General features: G+C 43.6%; 2 protein-coding genes across 2 annotated transcripts in view; both read right to left on the reverse strand.

Moving 5' to 3' along the window:
* The window catches only part of LOC124151611 (mucin-19-like), a 56,412-nt gene that overhangs the window by 381 nt on the left and 34,045 nt on the right, over window positions 1-21,986 (reverse strand). The window contains exons 30-40 of the mRNA XM_048380770.1: window positions 21,144-21,179; window positions 20,191-20,217; window positions 19,392-19,418; window positions 18,512-18,556; window positions 17,550-17,582; window positions 17,091-17,117; window positions 15,828-15,854; window positions 14,243-14,296; window positions 14,008-14,052; window positions 3,385-3,420; window positions 256-2,439 (exon numbers count right to left, since the gene is read on the reverse strand). Of these exons, the coding sequence (XP_048236727.1) occupies window positions 256-2,439; window positions 3,385-3,420; window positions 14,008-14,052; window positions 14,243-14,296; window positions 15,828-15,854; window positions 17,091-17,117; window positions 17,550-17,582; window positions 18,512-18,556; window positions 19,392-19,418; window positions 20,191-20,217; window positions 21,144-21,179 (2,541 nt within the window). The remainder of the gene's footprint in view (window positions 1-255; window positions 2,440-3,384; window positions 3,421-14,007; window positions 14,053-14,242; window positions 14,297-15,827; window positions 15,855-17,090; window positions 17,118-17,549; window positions 17,583-18,511; window positions 18,557-19,391; window positions 19,419-20,190; window positions 20,218-21,143; window positions 21,180-21,986) is intronic.
* LOC125372008 (mediator of RNA polymerase II transcription subunit 12-like) lies at window positions 5,369-10,697 on the reverse strand. The gene has a single exon (XM_048380808.1). It carries the CDS (start codon window positions 10,564-10,566, stop codon window positions 5,974-5,976), a length of 4,593 nt encoding a protein of 1,530 aa, XP_048236765.1. The 5' UTR covers window positions 10,567-10,697; the 3' UTR covers window positions 5,369-5,973.

Genomic DNA, 21,986 nt, shown 5'->3' on the forward strand with positions numbered 1-21,986 from the left:
GCCGAGCAAATGGTTGAGCCACAAGATCACATTGCCACTCAGAATCTTTTGTAAGATATTCGTAATTGACAACCTTTAATCTATGATGAGTAAAATAATCCTTATGGCGTTAATGTTATTGATTGTTTCTCACTAAAAACAGGCTCTCTCTCTCTCTCTCTCTCTCTCTCTCTCTCTCCCTCTCTCTCTCTCTCTCTCTCTCTCTCTCTCTCTCTCTCTCTCTCTCAGAAACAGATCTCAGTGTACTCTACTCACGTGTTCGTATCTGCGTTGACCCCCCTGCTCCGCCTAGGGACGGCTGTGGACGCTTGACGATGCTACTGGCGATGTTGGTCCCGGGGCTCGAGGAGCGGTGGTTGGTGGCCATGCGGTAGGTCAGGAAACTTGGTCGACGGCGCGGAAGTGGTCCCTTGTCTTGGCTTGCTACAACAGATGAGGCTGCTGCATCACTTGCTGCCTGCCTCTGCCTCTGTCTGAGCAGGAATAATCCTCCTGTAGAAGGGCTTTGCAAATTCGCGGAAGGTCGATTCAGGAAGACTGACGGTCCGCGGGAGACTGAGACTGCAGCTGAAGGTATGGGACGGGAAGATGGGACTACAGCTGAAGGTATGGGACGGGAGACTGAGACTGAGGGTCGAGACGGGGAGGAGACTGATGCTGACTGAAGAGGCCGGACTAGATTAAGGAAGGCGGATGAAGCAGGACGAGAGACTGAGGTTGAAGATTTTTGTGGGGGAAAGATTGAAGCTGTCTGAGATTGTCGGGAGATTGTCTGTGAGGATTGAGGTGAGGAGGGGGAGGAGGCTGATTGAGATTGTCGGGAGATTGTCTGTGAGATTTGAGGTGAGAAGGGGGAGGAGACTGGTTGAGATTGTCGGGAGATTGTGATAGAGGGAACGGGGCGGGAGACCGTGGCTGAAGCTCTTTTGGGTGAAGAAACTGAGGCTGACTTGAAAGGTTGGGAGATTGTGATGGTGGCGGATGAAGCAGGACGAGAGATTGAGATTGAGTGTCGAGATGGGGAGGGGTTTGAACCTGGTTGAGATTGTCGCGAGATTGTGACGGAGGCTGGCGAAGCCGGGCGGGAGATTGAGAGTGTGGGTCGAGATGGGGAGGGGTTTGAACCAGATTGAGATTGTCGGGAGATTGTGACGGAGGCTGGCGAAGCAGGGCGGGAGATTGAGATTGTGGGTCGAGATGGGGAGGGGTTTGAACCTGGTTGAGATTGTCGCGAGATTGTGACGGAGGCTGGCGAAGCAGGGCGGGAGATTGAGATTGAGGGTCGAGATGGGGAGGGGTTTGAACCAGATTGAGATTGTCGGGAGATTGTGATGGAGGCTGACGAAGAAGGGCGAGAGATTGAGATTGAGGGTCGAGATGGGGAGGGGTTTGAACCAGATTGAGATTGTCGGGAGATGGTGACGGAGGCTGCAGAAGCCGGGCGGGAGGCTGAGACTAAAGCTCGAGCTGGGCTTGAGATTGAAGGTGATTGGTTGCGGCGGGACAAATTGTCTGAGGACCGAGCTATGGCCTCAGATGTCGACTGGGCTGAACTGGATACCATGATGGGATCAGGACGCGACTGGGAGCTTGAGCGGATTGCTCCAGCATGGGGGGGCCTGGAGATCGTTATTGAGGCAGTGGGTCGGGGATTCGCTTCAGGAGCCTTGTTAACAACAGACCGGGATATGGTCACTGAAGGCCTTGGAGAAGGGGAATCCGAAGATCGGGAGATTACAACAGATGCTTTGGAAGATGAAGAGGTTAGTGAGGAGGCTGGAGGACGTTTTAGGGTCACAGTTGCTGTTGCGGGTTTAGATGCTGCTATAGATGCAGAACGACTTGAAGATGAACTAGAAGAGGATGACAATGCTTGAAGAATAGCGTTGGAAACAGGAAGAGTAGACTTGGTGTTTCCAGGTGTGTTTTGGCTTGTCCCACTAGCTTGGATGTCCTTTCCCGAGGGGTTGGAATCCAGGGAAGAGATGCCTGTCTTTATCTTTATTGTGTTGATGGAACCGCTATCAGGGCTTGGTCTGTTAACTGAAACTGAATTTTTAGCCGCACCGGAACCACCTGAACCGATAAACCTAGCGCCCAGAGATCTGGGTACAGCCGCTGACGCTCCGGGTCCGGAGGCTGCTGCCGCAGATTGAGGGAAAGATCCTGGGGGGTAGCGGGGCTGTCGGATGGACACAGTCTGGGCTCGGGTACTTGAGTGGGATTGGGCAAATTGTCGGGGGTATTGCTGTGAGGCTGGGGGGTCTGGGGGTATAGCTCGATAAATCGGGTTGACGCGTGTTTGAGCAGTGTTCATCGACTGTCGGAGTACTGGTTGGCCTGTCATCACTATGCTGTTATGATTGTGGCCCTGTCTGAACGTAGTTGCTTGTCCAGTTGGTCTTGGGGCGCTCTGTGTTCCTGGTGTGCCCGGCGAACCTGGGGAAATATTGTCTTATTGAACCACAATGAGTGAGTGAGTGAGTGAGTGAGTGAGAGAGAGTTGGGTTTAACGCCGCCTTGAACGATATTCCAGTTATATCACGGCATGTCAGCTTGATGAAAGCCCGAAGTGATACAAATCTCAGACGTTTACCACTTCAGTGGAACCCACGAGCACGGGTATGGTGCTGACAAACCTGGAAACATAATCGGGGCAAACCGGAATTCGAACCCACAATCATAGGTTTCTGGCGTGCCCAAGGGACGCAACTCTGCACACTGAATTGCGGAGCCTTAGACGACTAGGCCACCCGTGGCCCCAGTGAGTGAAAAAGTCAGTGAGTTGTTCTGGCGTCGTGTTATATGATATCATTATCAGGGACAACCTGTGATTAGAACCCAAGATCATCGATCGCATCCTGCCTTGGCAAAGGTAAGCAGACTTCGACACCGTACACTACCGGGCCACAAATTAAATTTGTCAAAAGTACTGATGCTGTCTTCACAAAGGAAGTGAAAAAAATATAAATATCATCTCAAATTCATAACAATGACAAAGTAAATTAGGTCAGAATGTGTGTTTGGTTTACGGATCTTTCGTCTGAACGTTCAGGTCGGTAGGTCGGAAGAAAGGTATTTTGGAGGCTTTTTTATTAAGGTACTAAATATTTTGGGAGAAAAATATAATTTGAAAAAAACCCCGGAAGGTTTTAAGGTAAAGTTTCAATAAGTTCTATTTTTTGTATTTTAGAAAATGTATTATGTTGATAGCGACAGTTAAATATATGTTTTAACATTTTACTGATTTCTGGTCATCGGAATAAAACTCCTACTGCATATTTTTTATTTCATTTTTTTGGAGTCGGTGGATTCGTAAACCAAGTTTAGAAATATGTCTGTCCTTTGGAATTGTGAAACAAGAAAAAAGACATGCGTACTCACCTGGGAGACCATCTTTACCAGGCGGCCCAGGTAGACCTTTAAATGAAATAATGATCCTATTTGTACCCTGTAGGATCAACTTCAGCATCAATAGTAGTGGGATAGGGTGAGTGAGTATGGTTTTACGCCGCTTTTAGCAATATTCCTGCAATATCACGGCGGGGGACACTGGAAATGGGTTTCACACTTGTATCCATATTGGTAATCGAACCCGTGCCATCAGCGTGACGAGCGAACGCTTTAACCACTAGGCTACCCCATAGCCCCAATAGTGGGATAGGACAACAAAGGTGCAATGGCATCAAAGTAACATATGCCAATGGGATTGTACACCACGAGGGTAAACACGAACGTTCAGCTCATTAAACCCAGTATGCCCAGCTTGTGACACGTGTAACGGATTTAACATTGAGAGTTCACAAGTTGCAAGACGTATTTCCGGTGATATATATTTATATTACAATAAGGTCTGTATCATGACCGCCATCCGATTTTCAGAACAGTACCAAATATGGTAACAGTGCCGTCATATCAAACATTATGACGTCATGACATCCGTACAGGCCAGCTGTATTGTTTTCTGCGCCATGATTAAAGACAATAAAGTTTGTAGCTTAGCTCAACCTGTTTAGGGAATAACCATGTGGTATTCTGGTCGGGGCTGAGATTTTTTGCGAAAAGAATATTTTGCTCTATAAAACCGTGAAACATACTTTGCCCTCCGATTTAACCCCCCAGAGTATATTGTTCAGTGGACCCCTTAAAAAAATGTGAAATTCTACTAATATATTCTTGGGAATATTGCAAGACACCGACTGGTTTAGCACTATTTGAGTAGACAGCGCTAAAGCCCACTGAACATCAGTGGAACTTATTGTCATAAAGGACATTGCAACACAACAGATTACAATTATCTCGAGACTGAAAGAGTGAGTGAGTGAGGACACACACTCAGGTGGTGTCATGAGAGAAAGCTACACTGGTCCGGAAGGCATCACACAGTAATGTAAGAAGGTAATGAGTAATATCAGACGGTAAAGTCAGAAAGGAATGAGTAATATCAGTTATGTCAGAAAGTAATGAGTTATATCGCAGGGTAATGTCAGAAAGTAATGAGTTACATCACGAAGTAATGTCAGAAAGTAATGAGTAATATCACAGAGTAATGTCAGAAAGGAATGAGTAATATCACACAGTAAAGTCAGAAAGGAATGAGTAATATCACAGAGTAATGTCAGAAAGTAATGAGTAATATCACACGGTAAAGCCAGAAAGGAATGAATAATATCATAGAGTAATGCCAGAAGTTAATGAGTAATATCACACATCAAAGTCAGAGAGGAATGAGTAATACCTCAGAGTAATGTCAGAAAGTAATGCGTAATATCACACAGTAAAGTCAGAAAGGAATGAATAATATCATAGAGTAATGTCAGAAAGTAATGAGTAATATCACAGAGTAATGCCAGAAAGTAATGAGTAATATCACAGAGTAATGTTAAAAGTAACGAGTAATATCACATAGTAATGTCGGAAAGTGTTGAGTAATATTACAGAGTAATGTCGGAAAGTAACGAGTAATACCACACAGTAATGTCGGAAAGTAAAGAGTAATATTACAGAGTAATGTCGGAAATTAACTAGTAATATCACACAGTAATGTCGGAAAGTAATGAGTAATATTACAGAGTAATGTTAGAAAGTAACGAGTAATATCACACAGTAATGTCGGAAAGTGTTGAGTAATATTACAGTAATAACAAAAGTTAATAAGTAATACCACAGAGTAATGTCAGGAAGATGGACTATCTGGTTGGAGATAGCAATTGTCAGCCATTTTTCTTGCTTCTGGGAAAAGTATCACCCTTTTCTATCATTATCGATCGACAGAAATGCGAAAGAAACAAAACGATTACAAAAGAGTTTTATTGTATTTTTTTCGAGATACACATATAAACATATATATAAACTTTACATGATTAGTTTTTATGAATAGTGTTTCATTTTCAGGTGGGTTGCAAAATGAATGTATATTTAAGAAAGTATACGCGTGTCTGATACGTAAATTTACACAAGGTAGGTTTAAAGATAACATGATACTCTGGAAAATCAGCAACGGATACATACGATTTAGTAATAAAGTTTCAAATAAAAGGTTATAAAATATGCTATTGTATCTGTCTTTGTATCACGATTCATTTGTCCCAAGTGATAAAGCTTGGAGTAGAAGCTTGGAATTGTCATATTGTTATATACACTATATCGCAATCCAAGTTCATAATATGTGAGGCATTCTTTATCCTGTGTATCGTCGTTCAACATTTGATCTCAACTGAATTAAAGGTTACCATTTGTATTGAACATGTAAGCAGAAGAGATATCCCTTGTGACTAAAGTTGAAGAGGTGGACTATGAGAATCGGATATGACAGGCCATCTAGTTAACTCAATAATCAACGATACAGGCTTTAAACTTTAAACAAAGACAGGGGATGCTCAAACATCTGTAGATTCATGTACAGACTTAAGACTTATACGTGATATATATGATATATATGTCATTACTACTTCTAGTGCATATGCACTTTTCTCAGGCGCGTGTTGGTTTTAGATTGTATTTGGAAAAGAATTCTGTGTTCGTTGATCGTTTCCCTCGGAAGGTGATCTGAGTGGCTGGTTTCTGGTTGGTGATAATTTGTTGTTGATTGTTTTGCTGCCCAGCAACGACAACGGTTCCTGGTGGCGAGGGAAGATTAACAGTCGCCTGACTACGAACAGTGCCGATCACCCCAACATTTCCAGCAGTTGCTCGCTGAGCCACACCATTAGCTGGCTGAGCGAACATGTTCCCTACTGGTTGTCCTTCAAGGTGAATGACCTGCTGTGCATTGGCCCCTTGTGACCCAGGCATTCCATTAATAGGCAGCAGTCCTCCTTGAGCCTTGTACCTCAGTGCATCTGTTGGATCCATCACCATCCTCCCACCTACACCCACCTCAAATGAAATCGGTTCAGCCCCCAGCATCGCTGCTCCTTTGTTCCTGTAGGGAAGGACAAGATCCCTGACTCTGCCTGGACCCGTCATCGTCCCCCCAGTTGCCATCCCTCCTCCTCCTCCTCCTCCCGCTCCCGTCATCACGGTATTACCTCCCCCCAGGTGCTGTGTGGCACTCATACTATTTTGGGCAACCCCTCCTTGAGTACCAATGTTCATCTGTCCACCCACACCGACTGTGCCAACACCGCCCTGAAGAGTTCCACCGGCAGTGTTTAGCTGAGTTCCACCAGTGAAGCTCTGAACGGTTCCACCTGATACCCCTTGATTAATCCCATTCTGAACCTGTTTAGCTCCATTTTGTATCCCTTGATTGACACCACTTTGGATCCCTTGATTGACACCATTATGCATTCCTTGATTGATTCCATTTTGCATTCCTTGATTGGCTCCATTTTGCATTCCTTGATTGACACCACTTTGCAATCCTTGATTGGCTCCATTTTGCATTCCTTGATTGACTCCATTTTGCATTCCTTGATTGACTCCATTTTGCATTCCTTGATTGACACCACTTTGCATTCCTTGATTGATTCCATTTTGCATTCCTTGATTGGCTCCATTTTGCATTCCTTGATTGACTCCATTTTGCATTCCTTGATTGACTCCATTTTGCATTCCTTGATTGATTCCATTTTGCATTCCTTGATTGGCTCCATTTTGCATTCCTTGATTGACTCCGTTTTGCATTCCTTGATTGGCTCCATTTAGCATTCCTTGATTAACCCCATTTTGCATTCCTTGATTAACTCCATTTTGCATTCCTTGATTGACTCCATTTTGCATTCCTTGATTGACTCCATTTTGCATTCCTTGATTGACTCCATTTTGCATTCCTTGATTCGTCTGTGTTGACATGGAATTCCCCACCTGTCCTGTATTGGCTTGCGATAGTCCAGGGTAGTTAATTGCACCTTGGTTTAGCGGTGAACCACCTAAGTTAGATCCAATTCCTGTTTGAGGGTTTTGACCTTGACTTCCGTGCTGGACAGTTCCTTGTATACTGACACCCTGTCCCTGACCACTTTGACCAGTTGACCCTGGCTTCACAGCAATTTGACTTTGCCCCTGGATGTGGTAGGAGGTCGATACACCTGCCTGGTTATTCGGGCCGATATTTGGCTGTCCTAGACTCTGACTCAGCTTTTGGCCTGATCCACCAGCTGATGACTGTATGGGCATTTGACCCTGTTGTCCACCATATGAGATTGCCCTTGCGCTATTTATCGGACTCTGGTTCTGCATTGAGGGCTGTGTATTTACAGACTGAGCGAGACCTTGTCCTTGAGATCCAGTATTACTGTAACCTGATGACCGAGTCGCCCCTGTGTTTGTAGCCAAGCTATTTTGGTTCTGCATTCCTGGTTGATTATTTGCAGACTGACCATATGCTGTAGCTCCTGTCTGGCCTTGTGGCTTCACCTGGCCATGAAGCTGTTGTCCCTGTTGGTTAAAGATGCTCACCACCTCTTTCAGTGCACCCTGACTCATAGACCTGGCTTGATTAGTTTGACTGTTCTGTGTTTGAACTAATCCACCGGCACTACCGTAGCCTGTTCCCTGATTCCCACTTCGGACATTGTTGTTTGTATTTGTATTGACCTGCATAAAGGCTGGTTGCCCTAGTCCATTGTTACTCCCTGTGTGCTGATTTTGCTGTGGTGTTGGCCGACTCTTTGACTGATAGGACTCTTGATTTTGTTGCTGCTGTTGCTGATATCCACCATGCTGCTGTTGTTGCTGTGATTGTTTTTGATACCCCTGCTTCTGCTGTGGCTGATGTGATAACTGCTGTTGACCTGGCATTTGTTGTTGTGACTGATGCTGATATCCCCCCTGTTGCTGTTGTTGCTGCTGCTGCTGCTGAGGCTGTTGTTGATATCCAACCTGTTGCTTTTGGGGCGGAGTAGGATGCTTTGGGGCCTGATACGATGTACCTGAACCACTTTGATATGAGGTCAGGCTTGCAGCTGGCATGTTTATGTTACTACCCTGTCCGGTTTCTGGTTTCCAGCTTTTACTCTGAGGAACTGAACCAGGTGCTTGTTGAAAGGCAGGGATTGAAGACTGTACATTTTGTCCTTGCGTGTTGAAGTTTTGAGACTGCTGTGGTGGGTCCGGATTGTTGTTAGTTTGATACCCTGAGCTTTGAGAAGGCTTTGGCAACACAACTTGTTTAGGAGTTGGTGCTATTGCTTGTTTGTTGTAGGAACTTGGCTGCTGTTGTTGGTTACTTAATGACTGCGACTGTTGATATGAAGACGGTTGCTGAATATTCGAAGGAACATTCTGTTGGGTCTTCTGTGGATTGTCGTAGGTGTTTGAAGTTTGGGGATTTGATTGAGAATTATAGGCGTTAATTTCAGGTGGAGGATTTTGCGGTTTTTGAAGTGATGGGTTGTTATATGAACTCTGGGGAACAGAGGGCTTATTGTTTATGGGGTGAGAATTTTTCTTCGTGTTAAAGCCTCCTGAAAATCGTCTCAGTGTGAAAGTAATTTTTCGTGGAGGTTGTGGGCCAAGTGTTTGAACTGAAGGTTTTGTGTTTGCTTGTTGTTGATTGTTCTGTAACCTCGACTGATAACTTGATTGTGTACCCTGTGCTTGCTGATAACCAGGGCTATCCTGTGATGGTGCATGGATGCCCTGGTTGGATGGTGGACTTTGGGGTTCAGGTTTGATATTGAGGTTTGGTGTTTTTCGGTACTCTCTCATGCTGTCTGTTGGTGTCTGTGGCAGAGGAGGCTGATTCCCAACATTGGTACCAACACGGGGAACAGGACTTCTGGGGCGGTAATTAGGCAAATGGGTCTTCGGGGATGTGGCTGCAGTTTGAGGTGTTGGCACACGTGACTGGACCCGGGCAGGTGATTGTGCAGCTGAGGATGCAGGCATGGTACTGGATCTATCATTCTCAGTAGCTGTTGGGCCCCTCCTGCGTAAAAACCGTGGTCGATAAGGTAATGAGGATGTGTTGGTCTGCCTCACCCTAAACAAAGGAGCTTTCTTAAAACCCGGTCTTGAAAGAGGAGCCCTCACAGTCACCGATCTGGATCTGAAACTTGGCCGTGGTGTTTGAGTCTTCAAACCAGAAAATCTAATAATGGGTTTAGAAAAGGATTTTGTGTGAACCCTTATGTATGGTGCTGCAGTTGTGATGTGTTGCCTGTTTATATCATAGCCTTGCTGTTGGTTCTGAGCAGGTCCTTGGTTCTGTGCCGTGTTGATATTTGGTGCATTGTTACCCAGAAACTTCTGCTGAGTGTTGGATCCTGATGTTGAAGGGTGGATTATCTCCCCTTTCTCATTATGTCTAAGACGTAATGGGGAACTGGATAGACGGGACGAGGAAGAGGCTGCCAGGGAAACTACAACATGTTTGATCTGAGACTGTGGCTCTTCAGCAGGTTTTGTATACCCTGACGCATAGTTAGGGTCAGCATTAGGTCTGTTATTCACAGACACAGACGTGCCTGTTTGACCAAGATTTGCTTTCGACTTTTCAAGATACTGAGCCGGGTCTACCATCCGCTTCAAAGGGATTTTATTGGGTACATTTTTCCTGAATGTATTAACTGGACTCGGCGTTGTTTGGATTGGAACCCTCAAGTCATTAGATAAAGACATTCCCGGAGGGAAAGTACCACCGCCAAGCTTTTTTCCAGCCACTCCGCTGGCGTCTTTCTCAAGGACAGAGAACTCTGCTGGTGACAGAGATTCCACTACCTTTATTCGTGGCCCTGACACCCTAGGTTCTTTACGCAGAGGAACACTGGACATACCTCTTGGAAACACTGCCTCTATGTTACCAGCACCTGGTACCCCATTCTTGGGTTGACCGGCTGGGCCTTTTGGAGGATACATCTGCTCCGTACCTGGTTGGGCCGAATTTAAAAATGTCTTTGATCCAGACGTCCCTGCATTATCAGGATGACCAACTGGACCGTTTCTTTGGTAAAGTGGTCTAGTCATTTCCTGACCGAGGCCAGTCTGGGGTCGTGGTTCATATTGTGCTCCTGCACCAGGGTCGTTTGGGCCATTGTTTACATATGGCCTCCTTGTGATGTCCTGCTGATACGGAGGAGGAGTTGGACCATAGAATGTGTCTGCACCTACAGGGACGTCCATCCCCGCATCTCCTGCTCCATACGGTGCGTCCGATGGTAATGGATCTTTGCTCCAGCTCGGATCAGATCTAACATTTCCATATAGTGTTCCTGAAATGGATGATTCTGATTGCTTAGGCTCGGAAACTAGACGTATTCTTACATGAGAGTCAATTAATTTTGGTGTTGTTGTTGTTGGCTTTGGAGTAGTGGTTGTTGATGTCGGCGGTGGGGGTGGTGGTGGTTGTGGTCGTCGTGGAGGTTGTGGCGGTTGGCGATACACTTGGCTATTGTACTTCCTCCAAGGGGAGACAATCGGTGGTCTGGCTCCGTGCCGTTTATCCAGTTGTCCAGACCCTGGAAAATGGGCCTCTGATGAAATTAGTCATTACAAGGAGATGAGAATTTGTCATTCATTCGTGTTCAGTCTTTTACTCTAAGCTGTCTAAGTTGACTATGTATTTCACGTTCTTGGTATTATTTAAGATCTGACTTGCGCTTTGTAGGAGTTCATTAGAACATATGGCCCTCATTCTATGAAGGTTCATACTCCAATGGACTCACACAAAGTGAAAGTCAATTCTGATATTTTTTTATGTCACTAGTTTTTACCTCGAAGGATGTGTCTGTACACAATTGTATTTAAAGGGTACATGTGACTTCATGTTTTCACTGACAGTCATACAACCAGCTGTATCGCGGAACTCAAATTGAGAGGTGACATGAGCTCAACTTGCTTTATAGGAACATCTGTTGTAGTTGTTCACAGCAAATGTATTCAAATAATATCATCATTGGATGAGAAACGTCTATCAGGAACTACCTCAGTATGTCCGGCACAAGTACCGCGCGTCGTAATACATTTTACATAAAGTACAAGATGTCAAAATGGCCGACACGACAACCGTGACGGGATAGATTTCCGATGTTGTTCATGGACCTGTGGCGGTTACATGTGAAAGGTGCCAAATAGATACTAAGATATATTTATAGATTGATGTAGACTATCGCTGTAAATCTAGACACGGATCAAGTCAATACTGCGATAGTTTCGATGTGCATTTCTTCGTTTTGTTCATAAGGACGGGTCGTAGCGAGGATATTCATGAACAATAATGCAGTCGTAGTCTCTCAACGTATACTAAAGTTTAAGATTAAAGGGTCTAAATTATCAGAAACAACGCTTCTGTGTGCATTCGTGCTCTAGATTTCACAGGGGTTCCCCCGGGAATGTTGTCCGTCTGTGTTTACGTCATTTGAAGAATAAGGTCTCGTGAAAAAACGTATGAACGTCAAATTGTGTCGTTCATACACTTATGAGCGCCAATTTCGCAACCATGTGAACTACCTCTCGTCCAATGGAAATGCCATATATCGTGTGAACTGCACTTAAACATAGTATTTCATATTGCACCGCCTCACTGAGAAACTTAACTATTAATATTTGAATCGTATAATACTGCAGGGGGCACGGGTGGCCCAGTTGTCTAAGGCACCGCGATTCGCTGTGCAGAGTTGCGTCCCTTGGGCACGCCAGAAACCTATGATTGTGGGTTCGAATCCCGGTTCGCCCCGATTATGTGTCTAGATTTGTCAGCACCATACCCGTGCTCGTGGGTTTCAACGAAGTGGTAAATGTCTGAGACTTGCATCTGTATGGCTTTCCTCCCACATTAATCTGACACGCCGTGATATAACTGGAATACCGTTAAAAGCGGCGTTAAACCCAACTCACTCACTCACTCACTCACTATAATACTGCAATGTCAAAGAGACGCCAGTCTTGCCGCTATATGCAATAGCAGAAGTGTGAATTTGCGGTTTAACGCTCATGACGGTTTACCTTGAGTTACAAAACTCGGCGTCCAAGGTATCCCCAATAATTAATTATTACAGTTCTTATAGGAAATAAGAGTGTCCGTACTGTTCTGTGAGGTTTGATCATTATTTTTGTAACAGGACATTTATATTTCTTGTTAATAATTAGGTGCAACTGCAGTCATTGAACGACTCTTGGACACAATATAGTTTATCTGCGTCCATTCTGTACATTTGTGCGTTCTGGACGCACGTGTCAGCGTAGTGTAAACCTCTGCCATTAACGATTATCATGACAAGCTAAGCGATGAGAAATCTTTTACGGGTCTGTCCCAAATATAGTTTACGCTTAGACCAAATAAAAATATTAAATGACTATCCTAAAAACAAATTAACAAATTTATTAATAGAATACTCTAATTATACTGAGGGGCAAAAGAAACTACAACTCGCAGTTGTTTTTATCATATATTTCAGTTGAAAATATCTCAAGTTACTGATATTATGTCCAAACATTGAACTCTACTGGTTCTACTGGTCACTCAAAGAACACATCTACAAGGCTTCATTTTTTTTAAATATAATTTATTTAATTTTTTTTTTAAATATATATAAATTAAATTAAAAAATCCGAATAATACACTACTGCTGTTGGGTGTCTCAGACAACTTAACTTTGAAATCAATTTGTTTGCTTTTTTTGGAATACATTTACACAACTTCAAACATCGTCAGGGTCATGTGGTTGCAAATTCATTTCTTAACCCAGTCTGGATTGAACCAGTATATTTTACACAAAATTACCCAGGCACAGATTACTCTTTACAAACTTGCATAATGAATGACGGTTAAAAAAGACTAGTTCAAAGATGGTACTTGTTGTTACGCTGCCTGGCACTCGGCATTAAGGGGTTAAAACAAGGACTGGTCGGCTCGGAGTCAGTATACTGTGTCTGAGTTGGGTATTCATGTTAAACTGTGGCATGGTATCTCAGTGGGCTAGCAGTATAAATCGGCATGAGTCCGGACCAGTACAAGCAGACACGCACACCCCACCCCACCCCAACCCACCCCACCCCCCACACCCCACCCCAACACACACACACACACACACACACACACGTGCATGCACGTCGCAATATAATGCAATGATCTTGGACGCGAGGTTAAACCCCATTTCACCTCACCGTTTAATATTGAACAGTTTAGACAAGGGCTTCACCTGTAATTTACGAGTTCCCTTCTTGTAGTTCCCCAGTGAGTGGTCATGTTGCTAAGTAAGTAGGAGAGTACCGCGCCCATTGATAATACAGACATGTTTTACTGTGAAGGAAGGAACAGTGTTTCAGGACAACTTGCCCCTCCCTAAAAACATTTCAGCACCCCAATAAAAAAATAAAAGAAATAGTAGGTCCCTTTTGTATCATTACCTATGGATGTCTTGCAATTGTAATTTTTTAATGTCTTTACAATCTTTGCCTGAGTTCTGCAAATACGATATACCGTATTCGACGTAATAAGCGCCCCGCTCTAATAAGCGCCTACGGCGATATTTGCTAAAATATTGGCTAGTGAACAATCCCAATTAGCATCCCTTATTTAGATTTCGTTACAGGTGATGAAGTTAGTGGATAGCTAATACTCACCAGCAAATCCTCTCCATCCTCTGGGCCCCTGGGGTCCTTCTCCGCCTGAAATACCAGGGAGTCATTCAGTGACTATCACAATTCACATACCACCAGTCAAACCACACTTTTAATGTCCCACTACAGAAAACTTTACGGTGGCCACCGTATGGGATGAATAATGGAGCGGACGTCTTTGTGTATTACCTAATATAAAGCTTGGAATTTGTATTTGTTTACAAAGCAATGAACCTACCTAGTGGTCCCTTGTCGCCCTGTGGACCAAGAGGCCCCAGCCCTCCAGGAGGGCCTGAAATACAGTGATTTAATGAATGCAGGAATATAACGAGCTGACTCAAGGTGTCGACGTCCTGCATCACTTCGGGCTTTTCTCCCACATCAAGCTGACACACCGTGATATAACTGAAATACTCCCACATCAAGCTGACACGCCGTGATATAACTGAAATACTCACACATCAAGCTGACACAACGTGATATAACTGAAATACTCCTACATCAAACTGACACAACGTGATATAACTGAAATACTCCCACATCAAGCTGACACACCGTGATATAACTGAAATACTCCTACATCAAGCTGACACGCCGTGATATAACTGAAATACTCCCACATCAAGCTGACAAACCGTGATATAACTGAAATACTCCTACATCAAACTGACACACCGTGATATAACTGAAATACTCCCACATCAAGCTGACACACCGTGATATAACTGAAATATTCCCACATCAACTAGACACACCGTGATATAACTGAAATACTCCTACATCAAGCTGACATACCTTGATATAACTGAAATACTCCCACATCAAGCTGACACACCGTGATATAACTGAAATACTCCCACATCAAGCTGACACACTGTGATATAACTGAAATACTCCTACATCAAGCTGACACACCGTGATATAACTGAAATACTCCCACATCAAGCTGACAAACCGTGATATAACTGAAATACTCCCACATCAAGCTGACATCCCGTGATATAACTGAAATACTCCCACATCAAACTGACACAACGTGATATAACTGAAATACTCCATCAAGCTGACACACCGTGATATAACTGAAATACTCCCACATCAAGCTGACAAACCGTGATATAACTGAAATACTCCCACATCAAACTGACACAACGTGATATAACTGAAATACTCCCACATCAAACTGACACACTGTGATATAACTGAAATACTCCCACATCAAGCTGACAAACCGTGATATAACTGAAATACTCCCACATCAAGCTGACACACCGTGATATAACTGAAATACTCCCACATCAAGCTGACACACCATGATATAACTGAAATACTCTCACAGCAAGCTGACACACCGTGATATAACTGAAATACTCCTAGATCAAGCTGACACACTGTGACATAACAGAAATACTCGTACATCAAGCTGACACACTGTGACATAACAGAAATACTCCCACATCAAGCTGACACACTGTGACATAACAGAAATACTCCCACAGCAAGCTGACTCGCCGTGCTAAGACAGGAATACTGTTCAAAGCGGCGTTAAATCACACTCACTAACTCATATTCGTAGACTGGTTTAAGGCTGCAGTTGCATTGCTAAACACTTGCAACACTTTATTCGTTTTGGCGACCGATTCTGAATCCGTTCCTTGATTCATACAGACGTTAGCCTCAACGTAATGCAATATATCCAAGTTCGAGTATTTATAGACCGCCTTAGCACAGCTGGAATATGAAGACGTCAAATAAAAACAAACAAATAAACAATAAACAATAAACAAACAACAATATAGAGATGATTTGTAAACAACACATACCCGGCGGCCCAATGGGTCCGGCAGGACCTGAAATGAGAAATACATATTTCATTATTACGTTGCAACAAAACAACTTGAAACTCTATTAATAATATTGACGATCTTTATGTACTGATAAAAGAAAACTGATCCTTAAAGGAAGACTGGGCTCTGCTATTTGACAGTCCCCATAAAGGTGTTTCAAGTCCTTAATAACAACGCTTTGATTTTCTATTGGTTCAATGTTATATCAATTTAGCAATTAGTTCCTAGGCTTATAGACCGCCTCCGTGGTCTTGTGGTAGAGCGTCCGCCCGGAGAGCGGAAGGTCCAGGGTTCGATCCCGGGCCGCGTCATACAAAAAGACGTTAAAAGATTGTACTTGTTGTTACCCTGTCTGGCGCTCGGCATTAAGGGGCTGAAACAAGGACTGGTCGGCTCGGAGTCAGTATACTGTGTCTGAGTGGGGTATTCATGTTAAACTGCGGCATGGTATCTCAGTGAGCTAGCACTATAAATCGGCATCAGTCCGGACTAGTACAAGCAGCCACACACACAAATACACGTGCACGCACGTCGCTATATAAGTGCAATAATCTTGGACGCGACGTTAAACCCAATTTCACCTCACCTCCTAGGTCACGCCGAAGACCCGGGTTCGTTTTTTCCGACATGGGTACAATGTGTGATGCCCATTTCTAGTGTCCCCCGCCGTGATATTGCTGGAATATTGCTAAAAGCGGCGTAAAACCTCACTCACTCACTCTTATACACTGAAACATCGTTTGCCAGCTTCACACATGGAACTTAGGACTGGCATATGACAGGAATAAGCACCATACGGAACAACAGAGTCTCTCTTCAAGAACGCCAATTTAACTATTTCATCTTCCTACTCCGGATAAAACGAAGGCTATTACAAGTACCGTTCCAATCCCAGGAATGAGAACTGCCTGTTTGGTACAACGATAACGATCTACGATAAAACGCACGAATTCTGAGGGTCTCATTGAGTTTGCATTACCTGCATGTACTAAGTCAGAGCAAGATTCGGAAGTTTTTACAGCTGAGAGGCGTCAGACAATATAAACTTATTTTTTATGCAAATTGTAAATGGCGGGTGCTACCAGTAGGGCAGGACAGGGATACCCTTTTCACAAATACCTGGTGTCATCATGGTGTCACCAGTTTTATAGTGTCGCTATTTCGCTCTCTACGCCAAATGGATTCTATCGGCGGATAATCTAGACTGGTTATTTTCTTGCATTGACAATTTATATTTACCTGCAAATCCTTGTGGGCCAGGTGTACCTTGAGTTAACAAAGATGTGAGATCGGGATTAAGACACTGATACAGAGCCGATACATACATGCACGTAAACATCTGAGCTATGTGAACACCATAGTACATGTTTTATACCATAAATATTCACGTATGTTATATTAATAAATATATGACTTAGTGAGAAAGTAATGTTCCCTACATAATGAATGGCAGAGTATCAACAGAAGACGGGAGTTTGAGTTGAAAAATTCGTTTCTTAGTTCTTAAGTTAATAAAAACAAGAGCGTGACAACAACCAGTATATACCTAACCAGGAGTGCGTGACGCTTATATGCACGTACATAAATACAGTTCATCTTAAGGTGTTTTTAAGCGACAAAAGCGCTTTCAAATATCTGATGTAAATTTGACACAAGGGACTTTGCAGTGATTGAATGAGTTATAGTTGGTGTAGTTACCCGCATCTCCCTTCACCGACAACCCGGGAGGACCTGCAACAAACAGATAGTTTTATTAAACATATTTTATTGTCCAAAAAGACAAAGGTATTGGGAACAAGTGCATCACTTATCGCCGCCTTCCTCCAGAGAGCTGGGATTAACGCTTCCTTATGAGTGTTGTCGTCATATCAACACGCTTCCGCGTGGCATGGCTGAAAAGCTGGAAGCAGATGTTTGTTTGTTTGTTTGTTTGTTTGTTTGTTTATTTGTTGTTTAACGCCGCACTCAGCAATATTCCAGCTATATGACGGCGGTCTGGAAATAATCGTATCTGGACCAGACAATCCAGTGATTGACATCTTGATCATCGATCTACGCTATTGGGATACGATGACATGCATCAAGTTAGTCAGCGAGCCTGACCACCCGATCCCGATAGTCGACTCTTACGACAAGCATTGTCGCCTTTTACGACAAGCATGGGTTGCTGAAGACCTATTCTACCCCGGATCTTCACGGGTGGAAGCAGATGTTCAGATGGTGAAAGACTACGATCGCTGGTATAGAGCTGATAGATCCAGGATCATCATTGGAGCAGTCTTGGGTTCGAACCCACAACCAAAGCATCCCGGGGGTTTATACCACTTACATAATCTGATTATAACAGTGAGTGAGTGAGTGAGTGAGGTGTGTTTAACGCCACTTTTAACATTATTCCAGTTATATCACGGCGTGTCAGCTTAATGTGAGAGGAAAGCCATAAGTGATGCAGGTCTTAGACGTTTACCACTTCGGGTATGGTGCTGACATACCTAGAAAAATAATCGTGGCGAACCGGGATTCGAACCCACAATCATAGGTTTCTGGCGTGCCCAAGGGACGCAACTCTGCACAGCGAATTGCGGCGCCTTAGACGACTGGGCCACCCGTGCCCCCTAAGATCATAATAACTGGATTTGAGGTATAAAACCCTTTCGTACCTTGATAGCCATCATAGCCTCTTGGTCCTTGTAGTCCTTCGGTTCCTGGAAACAAGAAATGAGTGAGTGAGTGGTTGTGGCTTTACGGCGCTTTAAGCAATATTCAAGCAATATCCCAATGTACCCATATGGGGAATCGAACCCAGGCTTTCGACGTTACGAGCGAACGCCTCTGGGCTAACCCACTACCACTTCAACATGAAAACAATGATACAGACACATTCTATAAACATCTGGTACTCAAGCCGGCACGGCTCCTGATGGAATCTACCTTTCATTCTCTACACCCGTTTACCTCGTTTGTATGTCTTGAAAGAAATGTTTTTTTATAGACGATGTTGGTAATTCCAAAAGCTTGAACAAATATATCCTAAGACGAACCGAAAGGTTAATATTCACTTTGGAAAAGTTATTTTTTCCAAATGAAGGCCTCAGATGAAATCACTCTCCCACCTACTGGGTCCTAGCGCACCATTGCTTTTTACAAAGAAATGGTATAAGCTTGATCAGTGGGCCCTGCCCGGTGAAATAGTGAGTGAGTGAGTATGGTTTTACGCCGCCTTTAGCAATATTCCAGCAATATCACAGCGGGGGACACCAAAAATGGGCTTCTCACATTGTACCCATGTCTGGAATCGAACCCGGGTCTTCGGCGACGAGCGAACGCTTTAACCACTTGGCTGTCCTACGTCTCCTCGGTGTCATAAAACCCCTGAAGTTGGGGTGTTGCCCAGAACGTCCACTACTGATTTGTCTGGTCCAGACTCGATTATTTACAGACCGTCGTCACACAGCTGGAGTATTGCTGAGTCCGAAATTGAAAAGGAAATGTAAGAAACAAACCAATCTCGAGGAAATCGGAAAAATCATAAATGCCTACCTGGTTCACCTTTCTGTCCCTTCAGCCCTGGAACAAGAAAATATTAAACATGAGACACCTGCTTGATTCCTTCATATATACCATAGAGTAAGATCCAGATCATAGACTTCCGGTTGATACTAATTGAAAAGGGTGACAATCTGGTTAAAAGCAGATCTTAGAGTTCGCGTCCCCATCACCCAAGATCTCAGGTCATTCAATTACAGGACACGTCAGAACGATCTTTCGCGAACGTTTACCGACCAATGATAGGGAGTCGACAGCCAATAACAAAGCAGCTTTATCGAGCTTTTCGGCACGAATTTCAAAATGGCGACTTCCATTACAGGCTACGCTTGAAATATATTCAGACAAAGTTCTCATTAAAAACTGAACAAACTGGAATGTCTAATATCTGACCGACATAGATAGTGGCACCGATGGCACCGATTCGCCCTGATAATGGTTATTGGTTTGTCAGCACGATTCCAAAGGAATTCGCCAAAGTGGTAAATGTCCGAGACCTGCATCACTTGGGGCTTTCCTCCCACATGAAGCCGACACGCCGTGATATAACTAGAATACTGTTCAAAGCAGTGTTAAACCAAACTCCACATTGTAAAGCAATTATCATTTATCCCCATGTCCAGCTTCCTGATCCGGACAGTGTCCAGCATAGTGGACTGTACATCGAATTCGTGTCAACAATCAACATGCATGTTGATGTTTGTTTCCACCTGTTCGCCGCGCCAACATCAAAGGATAGGTCCAGTAAACAAACACAATGGACAGGTGACAACACAGGGCTGGACGTTCTCACCTGGGAGACCATCTGGTCCAGGTAATCCTGAAAAACACAAACGTCAGATGAGGAAACGTTTATCTGAAACATTGCAGTACACATTAGACTAGTTGAGATAAGAAAGATACGCGATAAATCGCAAAGAGCAATGGTGAACGAAACGTGGCGTATTTCACGATACAAAATTGCTCTTTCATGGAGTCATTTCTGGAGAGGCGAATATGCGCTCGCAACTTGATGACTTAATGTACTGGGCGACGTTACTTTGGAGAGGGAAGTGTCTCGTGAGTTGTTCCCCATAGATGTCATTGGCGGATACAGCTTTTTTGAAAAGGGGGTGCACAATTAAGGTCTATTTATTGTCTTTGGTGGTAATTTATACAGAAATAAAGATTTTTTTCGAAATAAAAAGGGGGGGGGGGGGTGCGCACCCCCGCACCCCCGCCCCCTCTCATATCAACCTGATACACCGCACTATAACAATCCTATTCACAGCGCCGAAAACCCATCACTAACAAGTTTGTTTTGTTTGTTTTGTTTGTTTGTTGTTTAACGCCGCACTCAGCAATATTCCAGCTGTACGACGGCGGTCTGGAAATAATCGAATCTGGACAAGACAATCCAGTGATTGACATCTTGAGCATCGATCCACGCAATTGGGATCGATGACATACATCAACCAAGTCAGCGAGCCTGACCACCCGATCACGTTGGGCGCCTCTTACGAGAGGCATAGTCGCCTTTTACGGCAAGCATGGGTTCCTGAAGATCTATTCTACCCCGGATCTTCATTGGTCCACTAAGAAGTAAGACAAAACTATTTCATCTTTGATATGGATATGTTCATGTTTCCATAACACATTAAACTTATTCTGATAATATAGCAAGTGTATATTTAAATATATTTGACACAACGGATATTCCCCATCACAATTAGAGTAATATATTATGTTTATTATTATTATTCTTACCATCATATCCCTGCAAGCCTCTTTCTCCGGCTGGGCCTAATAAAAAAACAACAGAGAAAATTTGACATTTCTGCTTAAAAGCATGTACAGTGTAGCTTGCCTATACAGAAATCATAGAATATTTGAATCAAAAGTAGATAAATATTGAGGCACTTACTGTACTTGAGTACTAATACTTGACGTCACGTAATTCATTCCTGCTCTGACATCAATGTTATGTGCAGATTAAAAGGTAGCAAAGAGGGTTTGGGTGATCCTGGCAGACAGGCTGGTTAGGCTCATCATCAGCTCAGGGTCCTTGCCCCCTCTATACGTAGCCCAGACAGCGAATGGGAATTCTCCCAGGAAGCGCTGCCTCGACAACCGACCCATAACGACTCCTGTGATCGTTGGTTAACCATGACTACGGTGGCCCATAAGGGACATGGAGTCTTTTTTTCAATATTTTGATATTTCACTTACTTTTATCGTTACCTTTTGCAAATTAACACAATTTGTCTTACACACATGTGATAAATCATGTGTAAAGAAGATATTGAATCGCTGAAAAGTGAAACGAAAATGGCAAAAACTAAAATGAAAATGTCAAAAAACAAAAACGCAAATGTCAAAAACTAAAATGAAACCACAGAAAACTATTTCCACCGCGGTGATAATATTTCCAACGCGGTGATAATATTTCAACTGCGGTGAAAACTATTTACACCGCTGTGGAAATATTATCACAGCGGTGAAAATAGTTTTCTGTGGTTTTATTTTATTTTTTGACATTTTCGCTTTTGTTTTAGACATTTTCGTTTTGGTTTTTGACATTTCCATTTTAGTTTTAGACATGTTCGCTTC

Source organism: Haliotis rufescens, unplaced genomic scaffold, assembly GCF_023055435.1.
Source record: "Haliotis rufescens isolate VD_foot unplaced genomic scaffold, xgHalRufe1.0.p SCAF_33, whole genome shotgun sequence".
Lineage (NCBI taxonomy): Eukaryota > Metazoa > Mollusca > Gastropoda > Lepetellida > Haliotidae > Haliotis > Haliotis rufescens.

What these genes read in the sequence shown, in the direction of transcription:
- LOC125372008 (XM_048380808.1), bottom strand. Translation starts at nt 10,566, where the DNA reads ATGGACGTCCCTGTAGGTGCAGACACATTCTATGGTCCAACTCCTCCT.